The sequence below is a fragment of the Athalia rosae genome, chromosome 3 (genome assembly GCF_917208135.1).
Source record: "Athalia rosae chromosome 3, iyAthRosa1.1, whole genome shotgun sequence".
NCBI lineage: Eukaryota > Metazoa > Arthropoda > Insecta > Hymenoptera > Athaliidae > Athalia > Athalia rosae.
This window is the reverse complement of record NC_064028.1, coordinates 7,109,207-7,136,816: the sequence shown is the minus strand read 5'-3', so window position 1 is coordinate 7,136,816 and position 27,610 is coordinate 7,109,207. Positions and strand designations below refer to the sequence as shown.

At 42.0% G+C, this 27,610-nt stretch overlaps 1 protein-coding gene across 6 annotated transcripts in view; it reads right to left on the bottom strand.

Annotated features, from left to right (window-relative positions):
* The window catches only part of LOC105687718, a 136,346-nt gene that overhangs the window by 77,830 nt on the left and 30,906 nt on the right, over positions 1-27,610 (bottom strand). For 5 of the 6 annotated variants that reach the window (XM_048652429.1, XM_025746103.2, XM_048652427.1 and 2 more), the window contains 8 exons: positions 15,619-15,761; positions 15,140-15,462; positions 4,170-4,304; positions 2,718-2,876; positions 1,144-1,317; positions 836-1,058; positions 404-705; positions 2-214 (listed from right to left, as the gene is read on the bottom strand). In XM_048652429.1, coding sequence (XP_048508386.1) covers positions 2-214; positions 404-705; positions 836-1,058; positions 1,144-1,317; positions 2,718-2,876; positions 4,170-4,304; positions 15,140-15,462; positions 15,619-15,761 — 1,672 coding nt within the window. Of the gene's footprint in view, position 1; positions 215-403; positions 706-835; positions 1,059-1,143; positions 1,318-2,717; positions 2,877-4,169; positions 4,305-15,139; positions 15,463-15,618; positions 15,762-16,717; positions 16,822-27,610 lie in introns of those variants that run through there. The other variant, XM_025746107.2, reaches the window with a different exon arrangement.

The following is a 27,610-nucleotide window of genomic DNA, read 5'->3' as shown; positions in this document are numbered from 1 at the left end:
CAACAATCTCCGTATCTGGTCCGGCGATCTTCTGCCATTTGGCCTTGATGGAGGCTCTAATCTGCGGGGTCAACTCGGTCGAAGGATCGCTAAGAAGTGCTTCAACGTTCGAAGCTTCGTCAGGTTCTTCGGAATCCTCGCGATCCCTTTCGTGCATAACGGCGCTATCGACGGTAGTATGCGATTCGCCCTCCGGTTCGATTTCGTTCGTGTCCTAAGAGAAAATAAGAAAAACACCGGATAGAAAAACAAAAATAAAAAAAAAAACGTAGGAATGCCCAATGAATTTTCCTCTTTCCTTTCCCAATATTATCCTAGTTTCTATTATTTTCTTTCCCTCCAACTTTTCCTACTGGAAAGAAGAAAAAAACTCAAAGAGAGTCTAGACTCCGCATCTTCTTACCGCACTAATTGGAAAGCCTGGTAAGCTCGCTATTGACGGGGATCCGGGTTGCTGGGGTCCTTGTTCGCTGGCAGCAATAGCCTGTTGAAGTGTTTCGTACTTTGGTCCACGAAGATATCTTTCGAGGCATAGAGTGACGCTCTGCCCCGTACTTCTCAATACTTCGACGGCTTCGTGGTTTGAGTATCCCTGGAGGGAGTGACCGTCGACTTCCACTATGCGATCGTTTATCTGGATTTTATTGCTCAAATCGGCGGCGCTTCCCTCGCTTATACTTTTAACAAAAATCCCGGACAACTCCTCTGCAATTTTTTAATCGGTTTTTGAGTACAAAAAAAGCTCGAGGATTTCAGATTTTCGTGCGTACATGTTCCGAAAACCCACAGACATGAACGCACGTCGCAGAGAGCGGTAGTAGAGTGTGACGGTCACCTTTTTCGCAGACGTATCCGGCGATGGTGATTCCAAGGCCATAAATGTCCTTTTTAAGCTCGACCGTGAATCTCTCCATTTCCGGCAGACTTCCGACGTCCAATGGATCCATTGAAATGACCGGTAAATTTTGTACCTGAGAAACTGGAGTAATTGGAATAACAGGGACAGCGGCGACGGGAACTGGATTTCTAACAACGTCCATGATGAGACCTGGTCTTGCCTGTTTCGGGACACAATCGTATTTTAATTTTCTCACCATATTCTTCAACGAAATCCGTTTCTGCAGAGCCGAAAGCTTTACTCACGTGCATCTCGATCTCCGGTTCCTGAGAGTACATGTATCCGTTGTCGTAATTTGTATCTCCGGTCGTGACATTACGGTCGCAAGATTCAGGGGCGTTATGAATAAGGTGTCTTTCCAATTCGTCAGGATCACCGAGGATCCTTGTGGGAACAATTGGAGCATGGCTTCCGAGTGCCTGAGAAAAATTGGGATGCTATACGTCCGTACGAGAAGATGATGTTCGTAATTATATATACTGCGGTCTAGTTGGAGCGGAATTTTTTTTCGTTTTTTTTTTTGGCACAAACAGATTTTTTCAAGGATTCCAAGGAACTTTGGGAAATCTTTTCTTCCCGAGAATGGTGGGATAGGTATAACACATAGCGATCATGGGTAGACATAACAACGTGATTTGGCGTGTTCCGGATGAAGAAATACGGCAGATGCTGCGCAAACACGCGCGGTCATTTTTGTTCTCTCTTACAGTTCGTTTTTCTCAGATTTTTTTTTTTTTACCACAGTGCATTAGGTGAAGAAATAATAAGTAAACGCGTTATAATAAGGAATCGATTTGTAGTTAATAGAATGTAAGCAGCAGCCAGCACACTGATTTATGATCAGCTGCCGACAATGAGATTACATAGACGGATCGTTGGAACGAAATTTACGAGGGTTGAACAAAGCCTAAGGGTCGAACTACATATACAACATTTATTTTCCACATAAAACGCAAGTTTTGTCAATAGCTGATCGATTTCTTCGACATATTCTTGATTTTAGGATACCGGCATAACACGCGAACGCCGCATTGCATCGTTCAGGTCAAACAGTCGAAGAATTGGAAAAATAGTGAATTTTCAACTCCGAGGAAGAACACTAATAGGTGATTACCTTTGATTTTTTCAATTCTTAAATCTAAGACCTGAATTTAAGTGCATTCTCATGTGCTAAGAATATACGAGTTCGAATCTGCAACCTAAATTGATCTTCATATCAAATTGATCGAATTATCGCCAATTTTTTTACTTTTTTGAGCAGAAAGATGGAGATATCTCGATGAAAAAAAATTCCTAGCTCAGTTTACTCAACGGATTCGTGTTCCTGAGGTCAGAATACATTAAAAAATTCGATCGATTTTCAAAATACCTGATCCTCCGCTCAAATATTGCAAACATCTAAATGCGTATACCTTTGATTGTATTCGATTTTGGGACGAGTAGCCAATCGAATGTTATAAAATTGAATCTTTTTCAAAATGACGGCCTTCGAATAAAAATTGTGTGTATACCGCGGTCAATTAAAATATGCGAAGCATCGATCGAAACGGCTCGTATAATTTTTTTTCTCTCGTATGCAATTACACTGAGCTCGCATCGGCACCGGCAGTAGGAGCGGTATGATAAGGGTAGATTTACGAGCACTTTCGAAAGTATAAACTGCGCTCAAAAGGACTGATAATATATTCATGGATTTGTCAGTTGTGCAACTAAAAGCGTTCAGATATCGTGAAGTGATAGAAAAAAAAAAAAAGAATAAAATTGAATTGATTTCTTTCCTGAGCTTGCATATGCCCGACGTAATTATAATTATTCTCACCTGGTAATCCGGAGACGTCGGTTCGACGGGACGAGCGACGACGAGTCGTACATGAGTTCCCGATTGACGCAACACCGCTGCAACCTGCTCGCTTCCCATTCCTCGGAGATTGACATCTCCGATCTGGAGGATATGGTCCCCACTCTGGAGTCTATTATCCTATATCAGAATAGAATGATTCCTCAAGTAGTCCTTTTTTTTCTCTTCACTTCACCAGTGATTTTAGAAAAGGTTCCGAAATTCACGGAATACATTACGAATCTACGCGAAGTATGTAAGTATGCGATGTGAGAGCGAAAAGAAACATCTGTCGAGGGAAGAAAAGAAAAAAAATGGATCGACTAAAAACTTGGGGGAAAAATGGAATGAGGGAGAGGATAGGGAGTGGTCGGAGATACTCCGGGTGGGTGACTGTCCGTCCCTCGACAGAATCTGAAAAGACATATGTATACGCTCGAGCTCACGAGGAGGCGCCTGATGGACCAGACTATCTACAGAGAACCCCTTCAGTATGTGAAAAGTGAAAGAGTTTCCCCTTTGAGATGCGGATATACATCACGGGACCAAAGACTCCCGTTCATGGAGTCTAAAGTCACCGTTGATTGAACATTTTTTTCCTACTTCCCTTTCCGTTGCGTTAGTGAAAAACAGCACCTGGCGATACGCAAACTTTTATCACGATATAATTTAAATTTCATGAGGGTTTTCTTTTTCCCCCGTGCACGGACATGCCCGGGGTACGGTGTGGCAACGAACGACGAATAAGGTAGAACGAAATAAAATCTCTCTTCGCGTAAATAGAACGACACGTGCCGGTATCGAATGAAATCCTTTTATCTTCCGTGGAATGTTCTTCTACGCGAAGTTTCGCTAATTGTTCAAAAGTGTCGGCGATTAACGCGAAAGAACAAACGCCGACCGAATGCTGGAGGAGATTCAAGTTCTTCGTTGAATCCAATTTTATTTTTAAAACTTATTTTCTCTCTTTCTTTTCAACGTTATCCGAGAATCACCGCGAGATGCGGGTTTCAGAGGTGTACGGAATTTTCTCTATAGAAGCAACCTACGTTTCTCACTAGTATACCGGTATGTTTCCGGTGATTTGTGATATTCAAACGCTCGCCTTCGTACCCTTCCGTAAATCCTCGTTGAAATCGTCACCAGATATCGATCGTAGATGAAAATTGTCGACGCGGTATTACATCTAATTCATAAATCGTCTCCAGCTCGTCTTCAACATCCTCTCTCGATTCTCTAACCCCATGAATTTTCTATACCCACGGGCGTCCGCGAACGAAGATAACACTCTTTTACGATTTAGAGAGTATCGCCTCGTTTCTGCGGATGCTCTATTTCTCTTACAACTTATTCCATCATCGTTATTACCGTGGCCATTCTTACCCCCTGAAAAACAAGATTATCGTTATCGTCGTAACAACTGCGATAACTTACGCGATCGGCGACACCCCCTGGTAGAATGGTCTTGACGACGACTCCGGTGCTCCGTCCGCCGATGATTCCAAATCCAAGACCGCTTCCATCGTTGATCAAATTGATCACTTCAACCTGCGCCCACTCCGTGTTCAGCTGCAATCGTAAAAAGAGAAAAAAAAAAAAAAAAAAAGTAGAAATAGTAATAAAAGGAGAGAGGAATTATCTTCATTATACGGTCCGCATTTCGAACTTGAATGGGAGTACCGCATTCGAATGTGAAGGGTGAAAAGTGGTTCGCGGGTATAATCTACCCGGCAATTTGGAATTTTCAAATATCAATTGAAACTATTGAATGGGGCATATCGATTCGAGTGTGCGACTTGTCACGGTCCAATATGAAACTCGGTAAAGCGTTTCGGGCATTTCGGATCATTATTTCGGTCTCTGAAACTTCCCGGGGATCTGATGGCGGGCGTTTAACGATATTCTCTTTTTTTCCATTTATCGTTATTATCATTATTATTATTTTCTTTATAACTTGTTTATTTTCTTTCACTCGGAGCTCTCGAGTTTTCTATTCTTTTTCTCCGTACAGGTTTTATCCCGGTGTAGTGCGGAACTACAGAATTTATCGAGGACTGGAATTTATATTACATCATTCCACGCTACCTTGGCAAAAGAAGCAGAAGCAGAAGCAGAAATCTTTGAATACATATATATATATATATATTCGAACGTGTATTTCGCCATTATAGTGCAGCGTCAGAAGACGATCTAGTTTTATACTAGAAAAGTAATGTCCACTAACTTACTTCATTGAATTTTACAGACGTTGGAGAAACGATTGTTTCTCAATAAATGAATACCATTGCACGGATTTACGGTAGCCCGAATCACCTCTAAAGGAATGTGATTACCTCACGCGCATTTTTAACCGAATAACATATTATGGGTAAATTGTGACGTACGGGCCAAAAGGAATGACTAGGACGACCGAGGTGAGTGGTAAAATATTCTAAAAACCACCCTAAAATTCCTGGGTTCGTTTGTAGGTAAGTTTATTACATAATTTAAAGCTCTCGCACCGCTCCATGCCTCGAGAAAAAGCCGTCTTCAAAGCCGACGTTCATTCACGCGAATCAGTGTCGAGGAAAACCGGCGAACATCGATCAAACATCGCGCCTCCTCTCCCTCCGAGGCGGAGGGGCAGTTCCGTTTCTTATATTCCTTGAATGAGAACGCGCGGGCAGGTTTTGCCGTATTAACTCGTTTTCAGTCGCGAAAATAGGGAAAAAAATTCTCACTCTCGCTCCGTCAGAAGTCAAACTGCAGCGTTACGTACAAAAGCTCATTTTTACCGATCGAGTGAACGCTTGATTCAATTTAACTTCGTTTGGTTGAAAACAAAGTTTTAATTTTTCAAATTTCACGCTGCCCCCGGCAACCCGGATATCCGCTCGTTCGGTATGTGCAACAATAATTATTATTCAAAGGGGATGCAGCCTACGCCAGGAGAAGCGCTACATTCGGGGTTATTAAATTATCCGTAAAACTCCAAGTGTAACAAATATTTCCTTGGCGTCGAAGGGATTGAAAATTAATTACATCGATCAATTAAAGCACACATTTCGCGTACACGGGACAACGACCACGCGTGAAATACATCCGAACGGTGTACACCTCTGTGTATACGTCTATAAAAGATAAATAATTATACCAGGGGGGTGAATTTATAATTGAAAAAGCTTGTCGTAGAGTTGACAAATTTTATCTCTCTCTCTCTCTCTTTTTTTTTTTTTTTCGTTCTCTACACGTGTGTTTGTTACGTTCCAATTATTGTACTTTCGGCCGAATGTTGGTTGTTATATGCCGTTCATGTAAAAGTGAATGGAATGAAATCAGAAGAAAAAGAAAAGAATTCAAATGCGAGGAGGATGAAACTTGGCGATACGAATTACCCGAATTATTATTATATATGATTTGTATAACGTGCGGTTTTTTTCTCGTCATACCTTTATAAATGAACGCGAGCGATTGACTAAAACAGCTGAAAATCTCTTTGGTCCACGTAGATAAATCAGGATTTAGCTGTTTGTTCCCGTAACCGCAAATCCCACAGCGCAGCTGGTGGCGAGATAAAATAATCCATTGTTCAATACATTATCGTGAGAATTCACAAAAAATTCCAGTCGCGGTGGTTCTTTTTTCTTTTTATTTCCATCGCGTGTTAAAGTCAGAAACATTCGTGCATGGAAAGACACAGCGTCAAAAGAGGGACTGTGAAAAATGTGGAGGAGGAAACAAGAGAAGAAAAAAAAAAAAAAAACCCCAACAACTTTCCAACGTCCAATGCACCATTATAAAAATTATAAAAGGCAACGATAAACGTCCTCGTCGGACTGATTTCCATAAGGTAATTAAACTCTGTAAAATCGTTACCCGACTTGCAAGGGAGTTACGAGTTGAGTTAAAGAGGGAGAAAAAAGAAATAAAAAAAAAAAATAGAACGGACCGCGTTTAGTTTTTCTTTAAATTCAATTTTACATCACCGTCACAAAAGCCACCGGCACAATCGCGAAGTTTGTTTCAATGTAAAAATACATTCCTTGATTATGCGTAAATGTTTACGGATACCCACACCAGCCAGTCTTGAACCAATATTTTGACGACTGATATTATTATTATCATAAATAATGTTCGTTATCTCTCCATGTTTCTGACATCAAAGATACGTATCCCGATATCCTCGCGGCGCACGCCTGTATCTATTATTATTAATTGATCGAAAGTTGAGAAGAAAATATACGAACAAACTCCTCTCAAGTTGTAGAATTTTTTCCGCGAGTAAAAATAATAATATATATCAAGGATGATTTGAATAATTGATCGAAATTTGTGCGCAGAACAAGGCGCGGTGATTGGGCATTGAATCGGTCCCGATACCGATAATCGATACCCGGTTCGTTTCACCCCCCGCTTCAAGTACGTGAAAATAATCTTGGGAACCGGCCAATCGCAGACGGCGGTAGGAAAAGGGACGGTCCCTTCCGAACAGGACGATGGGACGGACTTTTTTCATTTCTTAAAAAAAAAAATAAACAAAAAAGGGCCGGGGTAAAACGGCTAATGGTGCACAATCCTTAGGGCAAAGTCGAAGGAGGCCCCGTACCTCCGAGGGACGACATATTCGCGGAGATCGAGTGGACCCGAAGAAATATTTCGAGTGAAGCCAATTTCCGATTGACTAGCTCCTACGAATGTTGCCCTGTATTAATACCATTATTATAATATTGGTTTATGTAATCTGAGAAAATAATTCCGCACGCCTGACTCGGTATAATAGACGTTATACAGTTCCTTTCTCCATTGAGGTATACCGCCCCCTTCCGTTCATCTAAATTCCCTCGGGGTGATAACCAGCCAGTTAATACCCCACTTCAGGAGTCTATAAAACAGGGTTCACACACAACACGTACGAACGTAGAGCGGAGACCCGCTCGCGGATAATATTTACCGTTAAAATCGATAATCTCAACTCTTAAACAAACATGTTATTACCCGGTGGGCACACACAGACCTCGCCCTTGTAATCAAGCGACCCTTGACTATACGTAAATTAGGGACTCGTCGTTCCGCCTCTTCAGCTACTGGTTATGGATCGTATAGATCGTTTCACGATCATCTCCTCAACGCCGACGTACGAGAGCGGAATAATGAGGGGTAAAGGGGTCGTCAAGACGGAATCGAGTTGCGGCCACGAAATTGCTACTCGTAGTCCTCGCAGCCGAGGAAAATGAATCGCGCGTAGCCACGTTAGAAATTGAGAGTATTTTATTTATAGAAAAAATTCGGGAAAAACTAAGAGCTGGATATTATTCCGCAACGTTAGAGGTCGGACGAAGTTTTCCTCCGATTTATATTGTATAAAAAGCAGACCAATTTGGAGAATAATAATTTTTCGACTTCACTGTCGACTACGTTCGTATCGACGTCCTTCCCGCAAGTCTCATCTGCGAAAGCTTTCTTATACCTCGAATAAAACTCCACGTAGAGCGATAAAAAAAAATTTCATAGTTCAGTCGAGCTGCAGCTATATAATGCGTCCCATACGAAAACACATCGGACATTCTGCAAACGCGTAAAGTTTCCACGCCACGTATTCTGATATAAAATGCCGATATAAGCTACATCGAGACGGGGGTATAGCGGATCGAGAGAAAAAATAGAACGATATAGACTCCGACAGACGGAGGTAACTTTCAACTACTAGTCGAAATTCATTCGACGTCACAGAAATACGGCTTACGTTCAACGAGCTCATAGAAAATCGAGTCGATTTCTGACTAATCACTGACTTAAAACCGATCGAATATTGTATAATATGGAATATATAATGCGGACTTCAGCTTCAGCCGCAGCTGGTTAATCCGTCGATGAAAAAAAAAAAACAGACAAAAAAAAATTATATGGAAAACTTCGGATCAGGGTCAGAACCGGTAGATGTTGTTTAACGGAAAAGGGATTTAATCGAACTGCAGAGCGCCAGCGCTGTTCTCGATCAAACTTCAAGCTCGTAAAATTCACCAGCGCAAATAAAAATGGGAAACAAAAAACCTGGTGAACGGGCATTGAAAATGGCAAAATTGCTCTCGCGATACATGGAACGTATGATCAGGTATTAAATTATCGCGACCACTCCACCGCTCTTCGACCTTTGGACGTTCGATCACTCCACGTGAGAAAGCTGCTGGTTCTCCGCGTAACTTTCAGCCCGCGCCCGACGCGCTTCCGTATCTATTAACGGCAAGTGGATGACAGTCGTCGAGCGATGACGTCACAAAGTAACCCCTCTAATCAACCAACTCCCCTCTGCGTATACTTTGAAACTGTATGTAATGATAATGTGCCGTGTACAACGTGTATTTCAATCGCCCCTCGGAGGGTAAACACTAAACACGCGGCGGACCTCTTGCCCCGTCCGTTGTAACGTCGGGAGCGCAAAATTGTCAATTTTTTTAACAAAATAAAAATGGAATAATAAAAAGAAGAAAATGATTCGGGTATTTGATCTTCTTCGCGATGAACGACGTGACTCCGAAGAGTGTTTCGCGTAACGTTGACGTATTATCTCGTACGAGCGAACATCGTGGTATTTCAACGAATGAAAACCCCGACGTGGAGCGAATTTGATGTAATTCGATACGATTTTCAATACCGTGTCAGTGGCTCAACTCCTCGCGGAGTTATAAGGGTTACGCGATTCTGGAGTTGAGATGGAGGAGGAGAGGGGGGGAGTTGGAGAGGAAGAAAAAAAAAATTTATGAAATGAAATGAAAAAAGAAAGATGCGGATCCAGGGATTCCGCGGAGCCACTGATTTTTCCACCTGCGATAGCGCTGGCGCAGCAATCGAGTGTTGAAACAAGTCGGGAAAGTTTTAAAGCTAGGGTATTTCCGATCATTCATCTACAAACGGCAGCGCGGGCTGCAATACCGGTATCTAGGTGGAACCGTATAAGGATAGTTTGGCTGCGGAGTCCGTGGCAAGTATGGCAGAAACGGTAGACAGACGGTATTAGGAAACGGATAAGTTTTCCGCAGCCTGCACTAGAGCCGTTGCCGCTGTTCCCCTAGTAGTACCCACCATTACCCATAGTACCCGGTTCGTACACTGTGCATGTACTGCATGATTGAAAAAAAAAAAAAACACAGAGCGAAGGCGAAGATATTTTCCGAAAAGTTTTGAGGATTTTCCGGACCAACGAACCGTTCCCTAAACTGAACTGTAACAAAAGTCGTCTGGCTTTTTTCTAACGGAAGAAAAAGTATTTTACTATCGTAGTACGTTCGTAGATATAGATGTGTTGTACGTATACATATAAATATGATATGGCATGGTCGGGTGCGGGCGAGTCCGAGTTCGAGCGATTAATCTGTCAGTTAGGTAAGCGAAATATTAACTTTATCAACCGACAAACTTTAACTCCCCCTCCCACCGACTCGTATTGCGAACAACTTTCGATTCTTTCACTAAAACTGAAACTATACTTCGATTGTTATACTTTCGCAAGAGAAAACATTATTCGTTCAGCCATTAAATCCGGCGATGGGGCGGTAAAAATTAACAGAAATTAATACCGATGGTATTGAAAGTCGAGCGATCGGATTTTCGCGAACTCCATCGATTTCGATTACTTGATTTGGAGTGGCTGATATTGAGAATAAATGAATAAATATGGAGGACATTTTTCGTTGAATTTATTCTCCAAAGCAAAAAGAAATAAGATATCAAATGATGGGGATAGAATTTCGTATGCCATTAGAGCGCGATAAGAGTGATCCAATTATGTGAAGAAAAAAAGCACCCGAACAGTTGGTGTTATAACGACGTACCACAAAAGCTCCTTCTCCCGTTTCCTTATTCCTTTTTCCTTTTTCCTTTTCTCTGTTTTTTTTTTTTTTTTTTTTTCCCGCACACACGCGGCTGCGTCGCGATAGCTGAAAGTAACAGTTGAATAGAAATTTGTCGTTGGTGATGACGTATCTCACTTATCGCGATATAAGGGTGGAAATATAAGCGCGAAAAGAAAACTCCGCGAGTGGGATTGTTATAAACCGATCCATACCGGCGCGGTGTGACGCGCTCCTGAAGTTTGAATAACTCGAGAAATAATCGATTGCGTGAGGTCGCCTCCAGTAGCAACTTGACCCAACCGCCCCGAGTAGCGAGGATTCGGGGTTAAGCTTATCAACCCTTGGAGATCCTTACCGAAATTCCTTACACCGCCCTCAAAGTCGGTCGAGCGTTTGCAGCGTCCAGGTTAGCGGATCTTGATCCCCGCGACTTTCGCCCCATTTTCACTTTTTATTTCACCGATTTGTCGAGAACGGATATTTCGTCCGTTTTATTTGCCTCGCCTCGAGGGCTCGGCGGGTACAAAATATTCAAGATTTTATCACGGCCTTGTGGCCCTAATTTTTTCTATTCTACTTGTTAGGCTTGTTTGAGAAAATTATAAGATTCATGTTATCCGAAGAACGGTGTGACAGGGGGATGTCCTCCTCGACGACATCCCTTGATCCGGAATTCGTATCGAACGTGAAAAAGAAAAAAAAAATTCAGATATCCGACAGCAACGAATTATCCGAACTTTTGCATACGTTCACAAAGGAAAGATCTTGTTTCATTTTTTTTTTTTTAATTTTCCTCTGAAATTGAAAAGAAGAAGTCCACCAAAAGCAGCGACACTTTGCGACGAAGGGTTCATTTTTTATGAAAGAGAAATTAAAAATAAAATTAATATTAAAGAATTCTCACGGAAACTTATTGCGTGAAAACTTGGTGCGCGTGGATGGGAACGAAAGAAGTAATTAAAAAACGCGTTTCGAGGTGCGCAATTAACGCAAGTCCTACGTGCGTAAACTCTGAGTAGGAATAATCGTTGACATACGTCTTACAATTAAGCTCTTGCCTGAGCATGTGTACGGAATCGTTAACACCGAACATAGTAATTCGTAAAAATTTCAAATGAAATTCTCACCTAATTTCGAGCGTGAAAGTAAAACCGAACGAACTCCAGAGGATAAATTAAAGTTTCACCCGTAGCATAAATCTCTCTTTTTCACAAATGTCGTACGTTTTCATTCATCTTTTTTTTTTTTCTTCTATTTCTCCCCGGTAGGTTTTCCGTTTCCCCGTCTAACGTTGCAAAACCGCGTTAGGGGATTTCGACGCACACGCAACTCCGTCCGACTGTAGGTCTGAACATACGAAAGTAGGTATAGAGTTCCCACATTACAAGGTAAAATCGATAGCCACCTGAGTCCTGAGGTAGGTATACGAGCTACGTAAGTTAAGAGCAAGTAGAAAACTCGGATAGGAAAAGGCGAGCGCGTGATATCCACGCAACGCCGTTCAAAAATCGAAAGAACGTTTCCAGCGTAACGCGAGAGAGTTTCGGATCCAGGAAACAAAGTGGGCATACCCCGAATTACGTTCGATCCGGCGAACCGATATGACGTTTGTTCCGCATATCCGAGCCCGAACCTTCTCGAACTCGGAACGCGAAACCGAAACCTTGAACCTGAATTTATACCGAAAGAGTCGAGAACACGAGAGAAAACAAACCACAGTCAGCTTTTCTCTCGGCGGTATTTCACCCTCGACGCGAGGTACGAGGGTAGACGGGAGGTGGCACGATACGGCCGGAAAGGTATACAGGTGTTTTATATAATACCTGACCGTAATAATAGCGAGGGAAGAATTCTTTAGGAGATAGAAGTACCCCCGAGCTTTGTTACATTCGTAAATAACACTACCGCTCTGTATACGTATGCTTACGCATGTCGGGTATCCTGAATAATTCCTCGTTTCACCCGATTCATAATTCATTAACTTGCAACGAAACCTTCGAGATGCGAAACGTAGAGGAAAAAAAAACGGCGAAACTTTGTACCGGCCGGAAAAATCTTCCCGTCGTTGAATTCGATGTTTTCTTTTTTCTTTTTTTCCCACAACGCGGAACGAGAGATGCTCGAAAAGCACTCGATTTTAAAACAGAGATAACAAGTCACGTGACACGACGGGGTCGCGAGCACTCAGGTGCAAGTAGTGAAAAAAAAAGAGACAAAAAAATAAAAAATAAAAAAAAAGGAGGGAGGGAGATGCGCGGGATAACTGCAACAGCCTCGTCTGCAGTCATTCGATATCCTGCGGAGCTTTTCATACAATAAGTTTCCAAGTCCTAAGTCTTTCCAATCAGTCTGAAAGCTCGAAGGTTACCGAGGGGCAGTTAACGAAGAGACGTGTTTTCCTCCATTTATTCCCTCGGGGGTGTAATTTCTCCGGACTGTTACCTTACACGGCATGTATTATTATATACACGTAAACTTCATATATGTATAGCCTCAGGTGGTTCACGACACGTCGAGAAGGCTACACCGGAAGGTTCTAGAATTAAGTATACATGCTGACAAAGGCACCGGGGTTGGATTTTATCTAATAATTATTATAACGTAGCAACGGAATGAGACAATAAGTAAATAAATAACTGGAAAAAGTGGGCGGAGTGAAAATCAATCGTAATTATACCAGCGGCAGCGAACGGCGAGTTGTCCGGAGACAAGGTAGCTACATTAAAACTTCATTGCCTCCGGGAGGTTTTTCACCGACGAGGTAATACCCTTCGCGGGTGTACGACCATTTCGATTAAACTTTTTCCACTTTTGTATATACATATCGCATCCACCTGCCCACTTCCAAATTTTTCACCTTTATAATTAATTCTACTTTTCGTTTTACTTTCGCCCAAACGTCGAATCGGAGGGATTTTTAGGATTCCGTGAAATGACCAGCGGTTATTGTATCAATATATATGTATACTTTTTCCTCATTCGAGTACCATTTGGGGTTCGGAGTTGTTTCCGAGTGTGGCTCGACGGGAACATATGCCTCTTTCGATAATCCTGCGGGAGTAACAGCAGCGGGGGGGAGGTTCGGCGTCGCGACGCGTCTCGACGCGTCAGCGGAAATTCTGGTCGTTGGATAAAATCGAGGACCGATAGACGACTGACTGGTGGTACTACACCGTGCTGGGCGAAACGCGTCGAGCCTTTTCATCTCCTTCTTTTCCCTTCTCTCTCTCTCTCGCCACTCACGTCGCGGAAACGATAGGCCACTGGTTTTATCTCCTAATTACCTATATTTCAGCGTTATTTCTATCTCGGACCCTCCACACCGCCGTTGACCACCACTCACCCACCCACCCCCCGGAGGCGCGTCATTTTCCCGGATAAAAATAGTGCGACCTGCACCCGAGTACGGCCGGTACCGAATCCAGAAATTGATCTACGAGCTCTAAGAATTGGATCTATGAACTTATGGTCGTAGGCCGTAGTAACGACGCGTCGCGTAGGGAGGTCTCGGTGGGTGAAAAAATGAGATCAAGTCGAATACTTCGAGGTCGGGGGTTCGAGGTTTGAAATTCTAAGTTTCAGACCGCCCTTGCGTTTCTATGACGGATTTATTGGCGCGTCATCGTAAAATTCAATATATGCGGGCTGCAATGATGGCGGTATAAGGCAATACCTGAACTGAAACAAAATTCATGGCACGCAGATGTTCCCACGGACGACACCGTAACTCTTTTTATATGAAATCTGTTCTTGTGGGAGGTATTTATGTGAAATTGAAATTCCATAATCTTCGTCGTGCAGTTTGCGTTTGCGGTGAAAGGGTGTTAATTTTTTATGGATCGTTATCGAGACCGCGAATCGAGGCGCAGCGAGTACGTGGTGAGAAGAAAAGTTTTAATCACCTGAGTGGAGATCGACAAATTTATCACGCTTTTGATCGATTGAAAAAAAAACTCCGAAAGCGTAAATCGTGAATCCTCGCCTGCGGACTTTGAATGGAGGTAGGAAGCTTTTGATCGAAATCAATCAATGAGTCATACAACTGATCGTTACACGTACGTCCGACGAGGACATATAATATATTCCACGGACGTATAATCGGGCATGATTTCGATCTCTATCGAACTTTGCACTTTGACCTATACAAAATTGCAAATTTATTCATTCGCCGATTCTAACTCTGATAAATGCCAAACGTGTAATTAATTTGAAGCACAACGTGCAGCTAGCCGGGCAGTACCACGAGCTAAACCGGAGTTGTAATAACCCAATCCCATGCCCCAAAACTCCCACGTAACCCGAACCCGACCAAACCAACATTCGAATATATTTCAAACCAACTGAAATAACTCCCTCAATTTTTATTCAAACACGTATAATTTTTTTTTTTTTTTCCACCGATTCGCTTTTCAGCTCTTTTATTTTAATTCCGACCAATAAAAATATCAGGCTACTCGACGTCGCGTTTTCGCTCGTTTCGATCATCCGGTATTTTCAGACTAGAAGAAAAGAGGCGAGAGGAAGGGCAACAATTTTTTGTTCAAATTTCAAAAAATCAAGTGAAAATAAACTCACCACCATGTCAGAGCCAGTCCTTGAGGCGTCGCTGACCGCGGACGGACTCCGTTCGACGATAAGACCAGCTGCAGCAGTTGAATTTGGGGTGTGGGCGGTAGCCGTGACGCTCGAAATGCTCGATGTTGCAGGTGCTGTGGCGGCGGTGGCGATAGAAGATATTGCCGTCGATACGGAGATCGAACCGACCGATTGAGTATCCTTTTCAGAGTGTGTTTGACTTCCAGCACCGATACCGCCAACGACACCGGAAGTTCCTCCTGCTGTCGCTGTCGAATTAGAAGCCCCGGACAACTCATCCGGCGTCAACGAGCTCCCAACTTCTGCGATTCGGCAAGAGAAAAAAAACCCTTCAAATCGGCCGCCGAGAATTAAAAACTGCCTCCGTGCGAGAATAAAGTCGAAAATGAAAAACGGTCGATACATTCGTTGTACGAAATCTCGTAAATAATTTCGCCGGCTTATTTATTCATAATTACCTTGGGCGCTTCTGGCAACGACTAGCTCAACAAGGCCCCGGGCTTTCTGAAGTATTGAGATCGCCTGTTCGTGGGAGATGTTAGAATCCAAGGGTTGTCCATCTATCGCCAATATCTGATCGCCCTCTACGAGACGGCCGTCGCTGTAAAATGAAAAATATGTAGAATAAAGTCAGAGTTGCGCGCAAACAATTCCTCCCGGGGGGGGATGTAAAGTATACGTATAGGTATAGGTATGCGAAGTGAGCCATAATCACAATGCTATTTTGTTGCGGAGATTAACAATCCGACTTCTGGTTTAGTTATACATACGCCTTGGAGCGTCTATTCAAATTAGGGGTTTGTGTTTCAGCGAGTCCCTGATTATACTCGGAGAAAACGTAGGCAGATATAATACATTGAAATTCGTCCGAACGTAATTTCTCATTCAAGGCTCACTGCTAACGACGTTGTTGACGTAGCTATTATAAACATGTACTTTACATGGACATACTGTACGTGGAACAAACGCAAATCTTCCCGTTAGTTGCCATGGGATTCTATAATTATATTACAAAGTTATTCACGATTGCAAAATTCTACACTAAGATCATCGTACTACACGACATGCCGTATACATGCGTATACGTCTGATAATTACGGAAGAGAAGAAGAAATAACAACAACGATATTACTTAAAAATTTGAATGAAAAATTTAAGATATTTCATAATAAAACTAGCGGTAGTTTCGTCGCAGCTGCACGATATAAAACAAAGCAATAAAATGGAAGCGAAATAAGGTTTGAAATGTAGATGAGCTGGCGGTAGGCTGAAATGGGTTACTCGCGAAAAGGGTAAAGGGAAAGAAGAGGGTGAATGAAGAAGACAAAAAAAAAAAAAAAATTGTAAAAAACCAACGAGAACAAAATGTGTAGATAAAGTAAAAAAAAAAAAAAAATTCGCGGTAGGGATTCCCGAGGGAACCGCTACTTCAGGTTACGCAAAAAGTTACCACGATAGTGGGCTCGGTGGGATTTCTATTCTAAAATTTTTTTTCACGTATAGATACGTATTGTGCGTAGCAGAGGGTTAGGTGTATAATAATATATTTATATTTACAGTGATACGTAGTCCCGTTCTAAGACTTTTTTCAACTCTCCATTTATCAACATTTTCCCCTTTTCTTACGTCTCCCATCACCGGCGGTATCCCCAAAAAACAAAACCCTTCCGTAACTCTGCCGCGTAACGGGTAGCCGAATCCGCAGGGATCGCTCGATATATGGTCAACGCGTGTGTCACAAATCACTGATTTTCGCGAGCATTATTTTCGATCGCAAAAAAAAATACTCCCGAAACATTGGAACGGGTGCGGCTAACGTTAGCGATCATCAACGACGTAACGACCGTGCGATTGAAATTTTTTTCCTTCCTTTATCTTCGCACGACTATACCGAAACTCCAGGGTTGTCCGGAGAGCGAAGACTGCGCGATAATAGCGAACGAGGATAAAAGGAATTTTTAGCCGCAAAAGCGAAGTGGGGAATCACTCAATGCAACTGTACGGTAGCCTGAATATTTCTCACGCATTCTTTGATGTGACTAAATGATCGTCGGTTACACGACTTACGCAGCGCCGCGTACACCCATATACATACTACATATATGTGTATATACAGGTAAGTGTAATTTATACCTTGCGCAAGAAAAAACCTGTACGGTACGTATACCGGCTTACATACCCGTTGTGTGTTACATAAATAAAAATTGCGTGCCGCGGTGCGTATTAAAGTAGAATGAGGTAACTAATTGTAAGAGAGGTGAGCCGTAACTCCGTGTACCAGGTAGCCGTACGCAACGTACGTATATAAGAGAATCTGTAGCGAAGAATTCACGTTAAACGAAGGAACAAAACGGACGTCAACGGTGGCTGGAGTTCTACTTCGTTTTTAATCAATCACACTGCACGAACCGAGTTCGAGAGGCATGTAGGTACAGCTGAAAGCAGTGAAAGCTTTTGGAGTGGGTAAAGCGAAGGGAAGGAGAATGAAAGTAAAACAGCTGCCAGGGATGAAATGAGGGAAAAACAATAAAAGGGAAACAAAGTCGCGTGTCGTTTTGTTTTCGACTCTGAGCGCGAAGTAATCCTTAATTATCAACATTTCAACGACGAGCTTTTAATTGGACCACGCACTCTTCCAGGTGCCTTGCTCGGAACGTGATAAGAAAAAAAAAAAATATATATATATCAAGAAATAGACGAAGTTGAGATGGGAATATCTTGACAAACGAGTCTCCGAATCGAATGTAAATTGATAATTTAAAATCTGGGAGGTGAAAACGAACCGGGATATCCGCGAGCTTTCGGATCTTGATTTCCTTCGGTGTACCGTTTATATCGTGATAATTGCTTCTCCTCGGCGATCGAGACAATGTTAAGTAAACGGAAAATCACGTAGTTAAGAGGAGAGTAACGATGACTAATAAACTTTTTATCGTCGGGACAAATTGAACCCGGTATAAAAGGTGTGTCTCGATTGGATTAGACGTAGGAACTGCAGCGTGCTGCACACATAAAATACCCGTTGCCCGTTGTTTTTTTCCTTTTTCTTTTTTTTCCAAAATAATATGAAATTCGATGAATATAGTAATCTGAAACTATAAAAATCTCGTATCTATAACCGCGACAAATTGAAAATTCGGAATATATTAACGTCGAATAATTTGATTTTCGCATAATTCGGGCTCGTGCCACGTACATAATTAATTACTCGCTTGAATATAAAAATCATTTCATGGAAATTTCGCGCGATATGAAAACCTGATACATTCGCTGCTATGTGGAATATATTAGGGCGACGAATTTTGAAATTACGGAAAATTTCATACTCCAGTTCCCGGAGTCGCGTTAAAATTCACTCTCGATTTTTCTAAAATTGAAGTTCAAAGAACTCGTTAGCGGCGGAAGCAGTGCGCGAAGCAAGGAAGAATTAACTTTTCTCTCTCTCTCTCTCTCTCTTTTTTACCTTTTCTTTCTCACTAATGGCGCAGCCCCGAATTCAGTGCCAGCTGCCAGCCCGATTTTCCTTTCCCTTTTATTTTTTTCTATCTAGTTTTTTCTTTCTGTACATATTCCACGGATAAAAATCTCCGCGAATTTTATTCGATTTCATTTGATTTCATTTCATTTCGTCTGATTTTATTTCATTTGTCGCACGAACGGTGTTCGGGGGGCTTCGTCTCTGCTTCCCCCCCATGCCGTAATAAAACCGATAAAACAACCAGCACCGGTGGCGGCGCTATAGGTAGGTGTGTAGGTATGAGGTATAAGGGATAGCTTTTATCCCTATATTCTGCTCGACAGTGAAGCCCATACCTGGAAATCCAATACATCGCCGTATCAAATGAAGTTACAAGAAAGTTTCTGTCACACCCTAGGCCGCAGGTACGACAGCGGAAAAGGGAGAGAGAATACCGCGTGAATAAAACTGCCGCGGAATATACCGGAAAAAGAAGAGAGAAAAAAAGAAAATTGAAAATTAAGATTTTCAGAAATAAAAAAAAAAAAGGACAGTAAAAAAAAAGAGAGACTGAGATTATCACAGCCTGCTGGAGAAAAGGAGAAACGTGGTCACTCCACACTGACCGAGGGTTCCGCTGTCTAGTCACGTTACGCTAAACTAAGCACCGATTTTACACCGAATTTGACACAGTAAGGAGTGCAGCCTGTGCGCAGAGGGCAAACGATTAGTCGGACGTTAATCCTTTGAGGAGTATTCGTATGTTGGAATAGTTTCAAGTACGCGTGCTCCTCCCGCAACGTTTTTATTTTCACGAAGCAAAACAAAACAAAAAAAAAAAAATGAAAAGGAAAAAAATATCTACGAACGAAGAGAATGAAAGGCTCGTCGTTCTCTTTGAGTAAATAACGAATCATCCCTCGAACATGAAAAAATGGGAAACAAATAAAGTTTAGGGGGAGTATGATGTGAAGAAAGGACCATGGTTAGCTTGTTGCAAAACTGGAAAATATAAATAGAATGAAAGAAAGCTGTGCTTGCGGGAAGAAATCATGCGCCCGTCTATACCCACCTACTCGCGATATCCATTAACTTGTAATAAAAGTTCGATATACACGGAAATCCATAAATAAGCTCTGGGGTTACGGAACGGTATGTATGTGTAACGTTCCTTTGCCATGAATTTTTAAGGGTTGAATCGAAACGGTTGGGTTTATATATATATATAACTTTTATATATATATAGCTTTTACGGAAAATGTATATATATATATATATATATATACATTTTCCGTAAAAGCCCTCCAGAGTTATGTAGTATACGTACAGGACTACGTTCGCCCATGTGCATACAAGGGTACATATCTAACCGTACATTTGTGCGAAGGATATGAGACGAGAGGAGAAAAGGGAGAGGAATTAGTAAAAGAAAGAAACGGACGAAAGTTCAAAAGAGAAAAGCTCTACAGCCGGTACGAACGTGGACGAATCTTCAGAACTTGCTGTTTTACCGAAGCTTATAAAAAGAATCTGACTTTCGGTGAGGCTAACAATAACGGCGTCGAAAAATGTCGCAAATTACAAAACCTTTTCGAGAATTTTGATCCCCTCATTTTTCGAACCACCCTCCTGTGTAATAAGTAGATAATACGAAAAACTGCCACGGCTGATCGGCGTCAATTGAGATACTGATTTCAGGACCGACATAAAACGAAACTTTGATGACGCTGAGCGAAAATGATTCGAAAAGGATGGAAACTTCTTTAGATTCCCTTCCCCGAAGTTTTAATTTTTGGAAACTGAAATCCGATTACCGCATTTTTTTTTTTTTGCCACTTAGATAAGGGAAAAATAGAAGAGGAAAATTTGAAAGAAAGAAACAGAGGTCAGTAGTCTAATGAGAATTATACAAGCCAACCCCAGAAAGAAAGTTTAGAGTCGGGACAAATGTAAATGCGCGAGGTGCACGAGAATGGGACTATCTCGGAGTAATTGTCGGAAACAATGGCTTACACCTAGTCGTAAAAGAGCTCAAAGGGTTCTAATTTGAGATTACGCAAATAAGCCACCGCTATCTAGAAGTATCAGCCTCTGCCACGGTTATTCCCTGTATACATATACTGCAGCTTGGCGAGCACGAATGTTCTCGGTTTCTCCGCATTATAAAACGGCTTGGACTTGTTCACGCGAAAAAAAAAAAAAACAATCCGCTCTCTCCGCGTTGAACGACGTACGGGCGAATCAAATGCCCGCAAATAGACCACCCCCATTCTCCCTCGATCCAAACCTGATATTTACCGATTATCATTCGTGTACCTGGAGACATTGACCGATGCTCCACGTCCGGTGTTCGATCCTTCGGAGGCGGTACGGTGTGGGTAAAGATACACATCGGACGACATGAGAACGATATCGGAACGAGAACGCCCTGAAATAACTCGACATTTTTTTTTTCCCCTCCTCTCCTCCCCCAAATCGAAATAGCTTGGGTGGAAATGTGGAGAATTTTTCCTCTTCAGACAACAGTTTTCCCATTCGTCTCATTTCTTGCGGGTTACGTCTCCTTTTCATCGGAGTGCGGATGAAAAAAAAAAAGCACCTGCAGTAACACGGAGGCCGGTTCGCGTCGTTCCCTTCAACGTTGCGTCGATCGCGATAACACAAAGGTGTCTATGCAAATGGTTCAGTTAATATACATGAGGAAGCGCCCCCGCGCATCCCTGTGGGTTCAACTGTACAGATACGACGTTGCTTGGGTTAGGTACCCCCTAGGACTTTACGTTAGCTTTGCTTGGCAACGTCAGTATGTGGTTGCTTTGTGAGTTTGCACGCAGGCGGGAAGAAAGGTGAACCTGGGTTAAGGGACGCGCACACCTCGAAACCCCGCCGTAGCTTTGAAGTCACAATGCGGCATTAACTAATGATCTTCCGTGATATACGCGACGATACACTTTGCGCATTTTTACAACTTTACGTACGCGTGTCGTTGGAGGGATGAAGTATGAAGAGTATCGAATTAAAATATCGTAATTATCGGGAGAAAGAGAAAAAGAAGAAGAGAAAAAAATAAAAATGAAAAACTTCGTATTATTATTTGGAAGTAATTCAACACCTTGGTATGAAATAAAACTTGAAATAGGTTTTCTCTTCGACAACATCTGGATACCGCCGAGAGAAACTGCTCTGTGAGAATAAAGCAAGTTTTCAAATTAGAAATTTCTCCGTACCCTGCAGCGGCGTTGCGGATCGCGAAAGTATAACGACGGGCAAATTTCAATCAACGTTAATTAATCGTACTCCTTGGTTACCTGACCTAAGTAATTATCGGAAGTACGTTGGAGAAAAAATCATTGCGATTTGGAATTATCTGCCGCCGATTCGCGGGTCTCTCGCTTAAATTCATTTCGGTCGGTCGAGACGTCTCGCAAAAAAAATTTTTCGTCCCCTTGGGGCTTTCGGCGTAAACGTTACGAGCGTTTCGAAAAATTCATTGTGTTACACGAAAAATAAAATAGGGCATTCGGTGAGATTTACTTTTGTTTTTTTTTTCTGTTCGTTTTCACTTTACTTGATTTTAATTAAAGCTTGAACTTTTGAAATCCTCCTCGAGTCACCCGGTGCGGTACGCGGCGCAACGGAATCTGAACGGGGTAATTCAGTTATGACGTTTTGTGCGCTTCGTTAACTCAGTTATACCAACTGCAAGTACATACACAAGCTCCACGTATTTTATAAATACGTACGGTACATTTAGACCGTATAGCCTGCAGACGAACATGCTATTACTTCGACGATATGAAAACTCGGAAAGATTTTCATCCTCATAATACACCTTACGTAACTTTATTTCTCCCGATCCCGATCGACTCGATTTTCCGTCCATACCTGTCTGTAGATACGTAAGGGGGTTACTTCTCAAACCTAATTATGCAAGTTCTTGGTACGACTGCGGTTTGCAAGAAAAAAAAAAAAAAAAAATATAGAGGGATGAATACGGATTCGCTGAATGGGTTTATAACGAAGAAACGTATGAAAAATTTCTTTTTGTCGGGACTAGCATAAATTCTTCGAGTTGCTTGGATAAGGATGAAAGGAGGAGGGAGAAAAATCCTGTAATGACGGGCGCGTACGGGAAGTCGGCGGAAAAAAAAAAAAAAAGGGCGGGGGGGAGAGAAAAAAATCGCGGCAATTTAGCAGACGGTTAACGTGCGCGCACACAATACCCGGGTGCAAAGTAAAAGCGTCTCAAAGGAATTTCACTTTGTGATGATGAGGTGAAGTCAAAGTGAAACTTTGGAACGTACGTTTCAGGGTGTGGTTGACTAGCAGCGGGTAGTGTACTATCACCGGCAGCATCAGCCGCCAGATATATATTCTCTACGAAAACAATCTTGAACAAGATTAATTACACAACGTCACGTCGCCTCAAGATCTCGATAGACGACGGAACTTCCTATACGCTAAAGTGCTTTTCTATAGTTTACACGAAGAAAGTTAAGTCTTCCACCTGTTTAACGGATGTGATCGGGATTCGAATGAAGTAAACGACGGATGTCCGAAAACACCCGGAACACTGTAATCGAATCGAAGGGAATAGGACGAACGAAAAGAAAAAAGCTCTGCGGACGGGACGATTTTTGGAGGCGAGAATTTGAATAAGATATTGAAAATAAAAATGTAGACGCCTCCGTGTTTCGCTCCGGGGCATTGCAAAGTGCAGAGCTTTTCAACTGTATACATATGTATATATTTGTGTGCACGTGAACTTTACTTTACTTTTCAGGTTTCCGTCGTATCACATCGCGTACGTAGGTAAAATATGAGGGTTGATATCTGTTACAGATATACGTAACAGCCCTATACCCAAATTGAAAAGTTCTTTCCTACGTGTTTTTCACGTGTACCCTATACGCATACTTATATACGTATAATGTGAAACGTAAGCGTATACATATTTATGCAAAACTTTTTTCCCCTGGAGTATCACTGTACGTATTTATACCTATTTTTGATACCACTCCAAAGAATTTTACGGGCTTCTACGGCAGAAATTCTATAGGTGTGCAATAATAATATTGATAATAATAACAACATCGAGTCCTGCATCACGTATCTCTTTTTTGCGCTTCTGGGGCTATGGCTTGTACGTAAGTATTATATGAGAAAAACCGCGACGTTACAAATATATATAAAAATGTCACGCGGCGTGGACCTACCGGTTATCTAGCTCGCTAGGTCTATGTATAGTATATGGAAATATGCCCGATTCAGTGCATACGTATAGGTATGTACGTGAATGTACATTAATATTCATATCGCACAGCTGACGTCATACGATGATAGAGTTTGTCTTTCATTTTTCTTCTTTATTTCATTCATTGATTAAGCAAATTTTCCATACATCTCCTTTTTTTTTTTATCTACCACTCAATTTGAATCTCTGAACCGACTTCATCGGAAGATTATTAATAAAATTGAAAACTGTGCGAAAATTTATACCAATAAATACGCATATGTATATTCAGACGTACATAAACGAATGAGCTTCCAATATTCTATACGACGAGGTGGTGAAATAAGAGAAAGCAATCGAGAAATAAAGCATACGGCTATAACCACCATATACATACGTAGAAGAAAGGGAGGAAGTGAAGTAAAAAAAGGATGAGGGGTTAAGAGAAAGAAAGAAAAACAAAGAAAATATAATAATAATAATGTCCGCGAGACTCCGGTGCTTTCTGCGTCCTCCGGAAAGCTTCTTCTATTTTTTATTTTTTTTCGTTTCTTTTCTTTCGTTATTTCTTTCTCTTTCTCGTTTCTTCCCACCGAGCTTGCAAAGGTTGAACTTCGGGTTCACTCTGGGCCCGAGTCTCGGCGCACTTATGATAGATACGACCGACTCCCGACTCTACGTACCCCGTATATTATTCAGAGGGGGAATAAACGCGGGATTGAGCCGCGGGAGAAAGGGAGATAGAGGTAGAAACTGGGGGACGGGGGTCTCGTTCGAATCGATAATCAACAGTTTTCGCTTCTCTTTCTCTGTAGGCCTCTTCGTGCGTTTCACCGTGCTCGCGACCTCTTCGCGTGACAATACTATACGCGACTGACAAGCCGGATCGATAATGCAAGAGAAAACTTAAAATATTCACGCCCGTTGCAACCCATCGACCTCGTTCTATTCGAAATTACACAGGAATACACGGGGATTAAACGATTCGTCGTTAGTTTTCTTATTTATTTATTTATTTTTTCTTCTTACGAATAGCCCGGGACCGAAGTACGGATATTTCTTATTCAAATAATTTTTAGTTTGTTACGCGAACCACTCGCCCGGTAGACCTAACAAATCTGGTCAATTTCCGTTCGAATTGTTCGCTCGTTCCCAAATACACGCGGACACACGGGAGACAAATATTTGCCTTATTTCCCTCATCCCCCGACGCGCGGTGTGTTCCTAATTATTGTCACATTATTTCACGGTCTTTTTGTATTTGTTTTTTTTTTTTTTTTTGTTTAAATTTTTGTTCACCGTGAATCAGAGAAGAGTTTCGCATAAAATGGTACGGGAATCGGTTTACTGCAGTAAAGTTAATTCATTATGAGGAGACACTTTTGAAGAATTCTCAAGAGCCTTCCAGACAATTAAATATGCAGATTCCACTTCTGCATTTCCTAAGATAGTTAACAAAGATTCTCGACGCGCTACCTGCAACCCGGGGTAAAACTGAACTGTATACGCGCGAATGATGATATTGCATAGGCCGAGAGAACGAAGACAGCCTTTCATTTCTCTTCTTCTTCTTTTTTTTTTTATTTTCAAGTGAATAAAATTGATATATAACACCCCAGATGTGCTGTCAAAAGATTTATTTTCTTCGCGAAGAAGAAAAATAGAAAATAAAAAGGTAGAGGGCGCGGATATACAGCGGTGCAGGGAGGAAGACGAACGGCTTTTGAAGCCCGGGTAATATTTAGGGGTTGGTAGAACTCGACGGCGGCCTAATCTGGAAATATTTTTACAACGCTTCTAACTGTTTCGAGGCAACGGATAATGTTCCGACTTGTACATCAAGACCGATCGACGCGACGGATGAATGAGGGGGCGCTAAATTTCGAGAGTCGAATTTTTATAAGGGATTTTAATCGAACCTCGAGACGTGCGATTCGTAAATACGTCACAGTTATAACTTCATACATTCGTACCACCTACCCTTTCACAAAATTTACCCTCCTCATTAATCAGCTCCGGGCTAAACACATTCTCGAGATCTCTCCTCGTTACACCGCAGCCGTGAAAATAACGTAGAAGAAGAAATGAGCGCTGAAATTTTCCTCTTTGAAAATTTTTCGGCCCCTCCTAAATCCGTCAAGGCGCAATTACCGCTCTGATTTTTTGGCGAACGAGGGAGCTGTGTATGAGAAAAAATTTGGATGCCGCGTAATCGGAAAGTCAAGAATCGGGGGTAATCACGGGGTCGCAACGAGCAGAGTGGGTTTTACGATCGGAGGATTCGAGGGGACGGATCAAACGTTCACCAGCGAGAACGCAACCGATGTGATTTCGATGCGTGACGTAGACGAAATTTACGGATACGAAGCGGGTCCGCGCGATACACGCGATGTATTATAGTTAACAAGACGTCGGTGGTGAAACGGAATGACACCGTACACGCCGTGAATCGCGAAGTGAAGTGCAGAAGCGTCGTTCAATACCTACGACGAGATCGAAGATCCCCCTCGCCCCTCGCCCCTCGTGAAAAACCTTTCTAACCGTGGAGTGAGTAAAGTGCAAAGTCGAGGAGAACCGAAACATTAAACACTTGGGAAAAGTAATTATTGTTATCAACATCCGTCCGCGTCTACGCGAGAGTATCTCTGACGAGAAGAAAATGAAAAACTGAATAAATAAAAACAATAATCGGTGCCGCTTTCCGCACTCGATTTCAGAAATTCATGACGAGGGTTGATGAGGAATATGTATTTATGTACAAGGGTATTAACGAAGGATTCTTCGCATGCATGGAAATTTTCTTTTTTGCGCAATGACGAAAAAAAGCAGCGGTAATCTTAACGGAGCGGTAGATTACAGATGTTTACACCGTGACGATATTCGCGTTGGTTCAATTTTCGATATTTTATTCTATCGGCATAATCGGATAGGAATAAATTTACCGCAAAAAGAAACGCCGGGTCTTTTTCAAAAACCTAAAGAAATTAGGTTTCATTTTTTTTTTTTTTTTCTCTCTCTCTGATCATTCCATACGATCCCAGAAATCCTTTACGTACGATTGACGATCTGCGAAACACATTTCACGACTTCTTACCCCGTCGCTCGGGGGAAACCAAACGCGTTTCTGTATTTGAATTTTCAAGCTCAATCGCGAGGCTACGCCTTCGACCGCGTTATGAGATATACGAGTAGGCGGAAAGATTTTGAATTTAAAACGCGAACGGAAAAAGTATACGCGCGTTTCGCCACGTTTCATGGGATATACATGTTTAGGGTGCGACACACATTCGAGGACTGTTTGGTCGAGAGAAGAGATTTCCCTCTTGTTCTAGGGGAGACCGGGGCAAGTTGGAGACGTTAAGCTTCAAGTGCGGTTTTTTAATCGATTGTAAGCGAATTTCAAAATCTTTTGGTATTTTTCAAAAGTATGAGATGTTAGCTATTAAAAAAAAAATTGACATTGAATTCGGTCATTCACAAACTACGTAATTTCCATTTTTCCGAAATTCTGCAAATTCGCCATCTTGCCCCGACCACGGGGCAAGATGGCGAACCTATCGGGGCAAGTTGACGAATATTAGATTTTGGTTTAATGGGCCTAAAAAAATACTTTTTTCGTCAAAATATACTTCAGTTTATTCAAATCCATAAAAGATATGAAAATACAAATACGCATAGTTTATGTAGTTTAGCTTAGATATACAATTAACACTGGTCGCAAACGAACTGAGCTGCTCCTTCGACATTAGAACATGCCAAC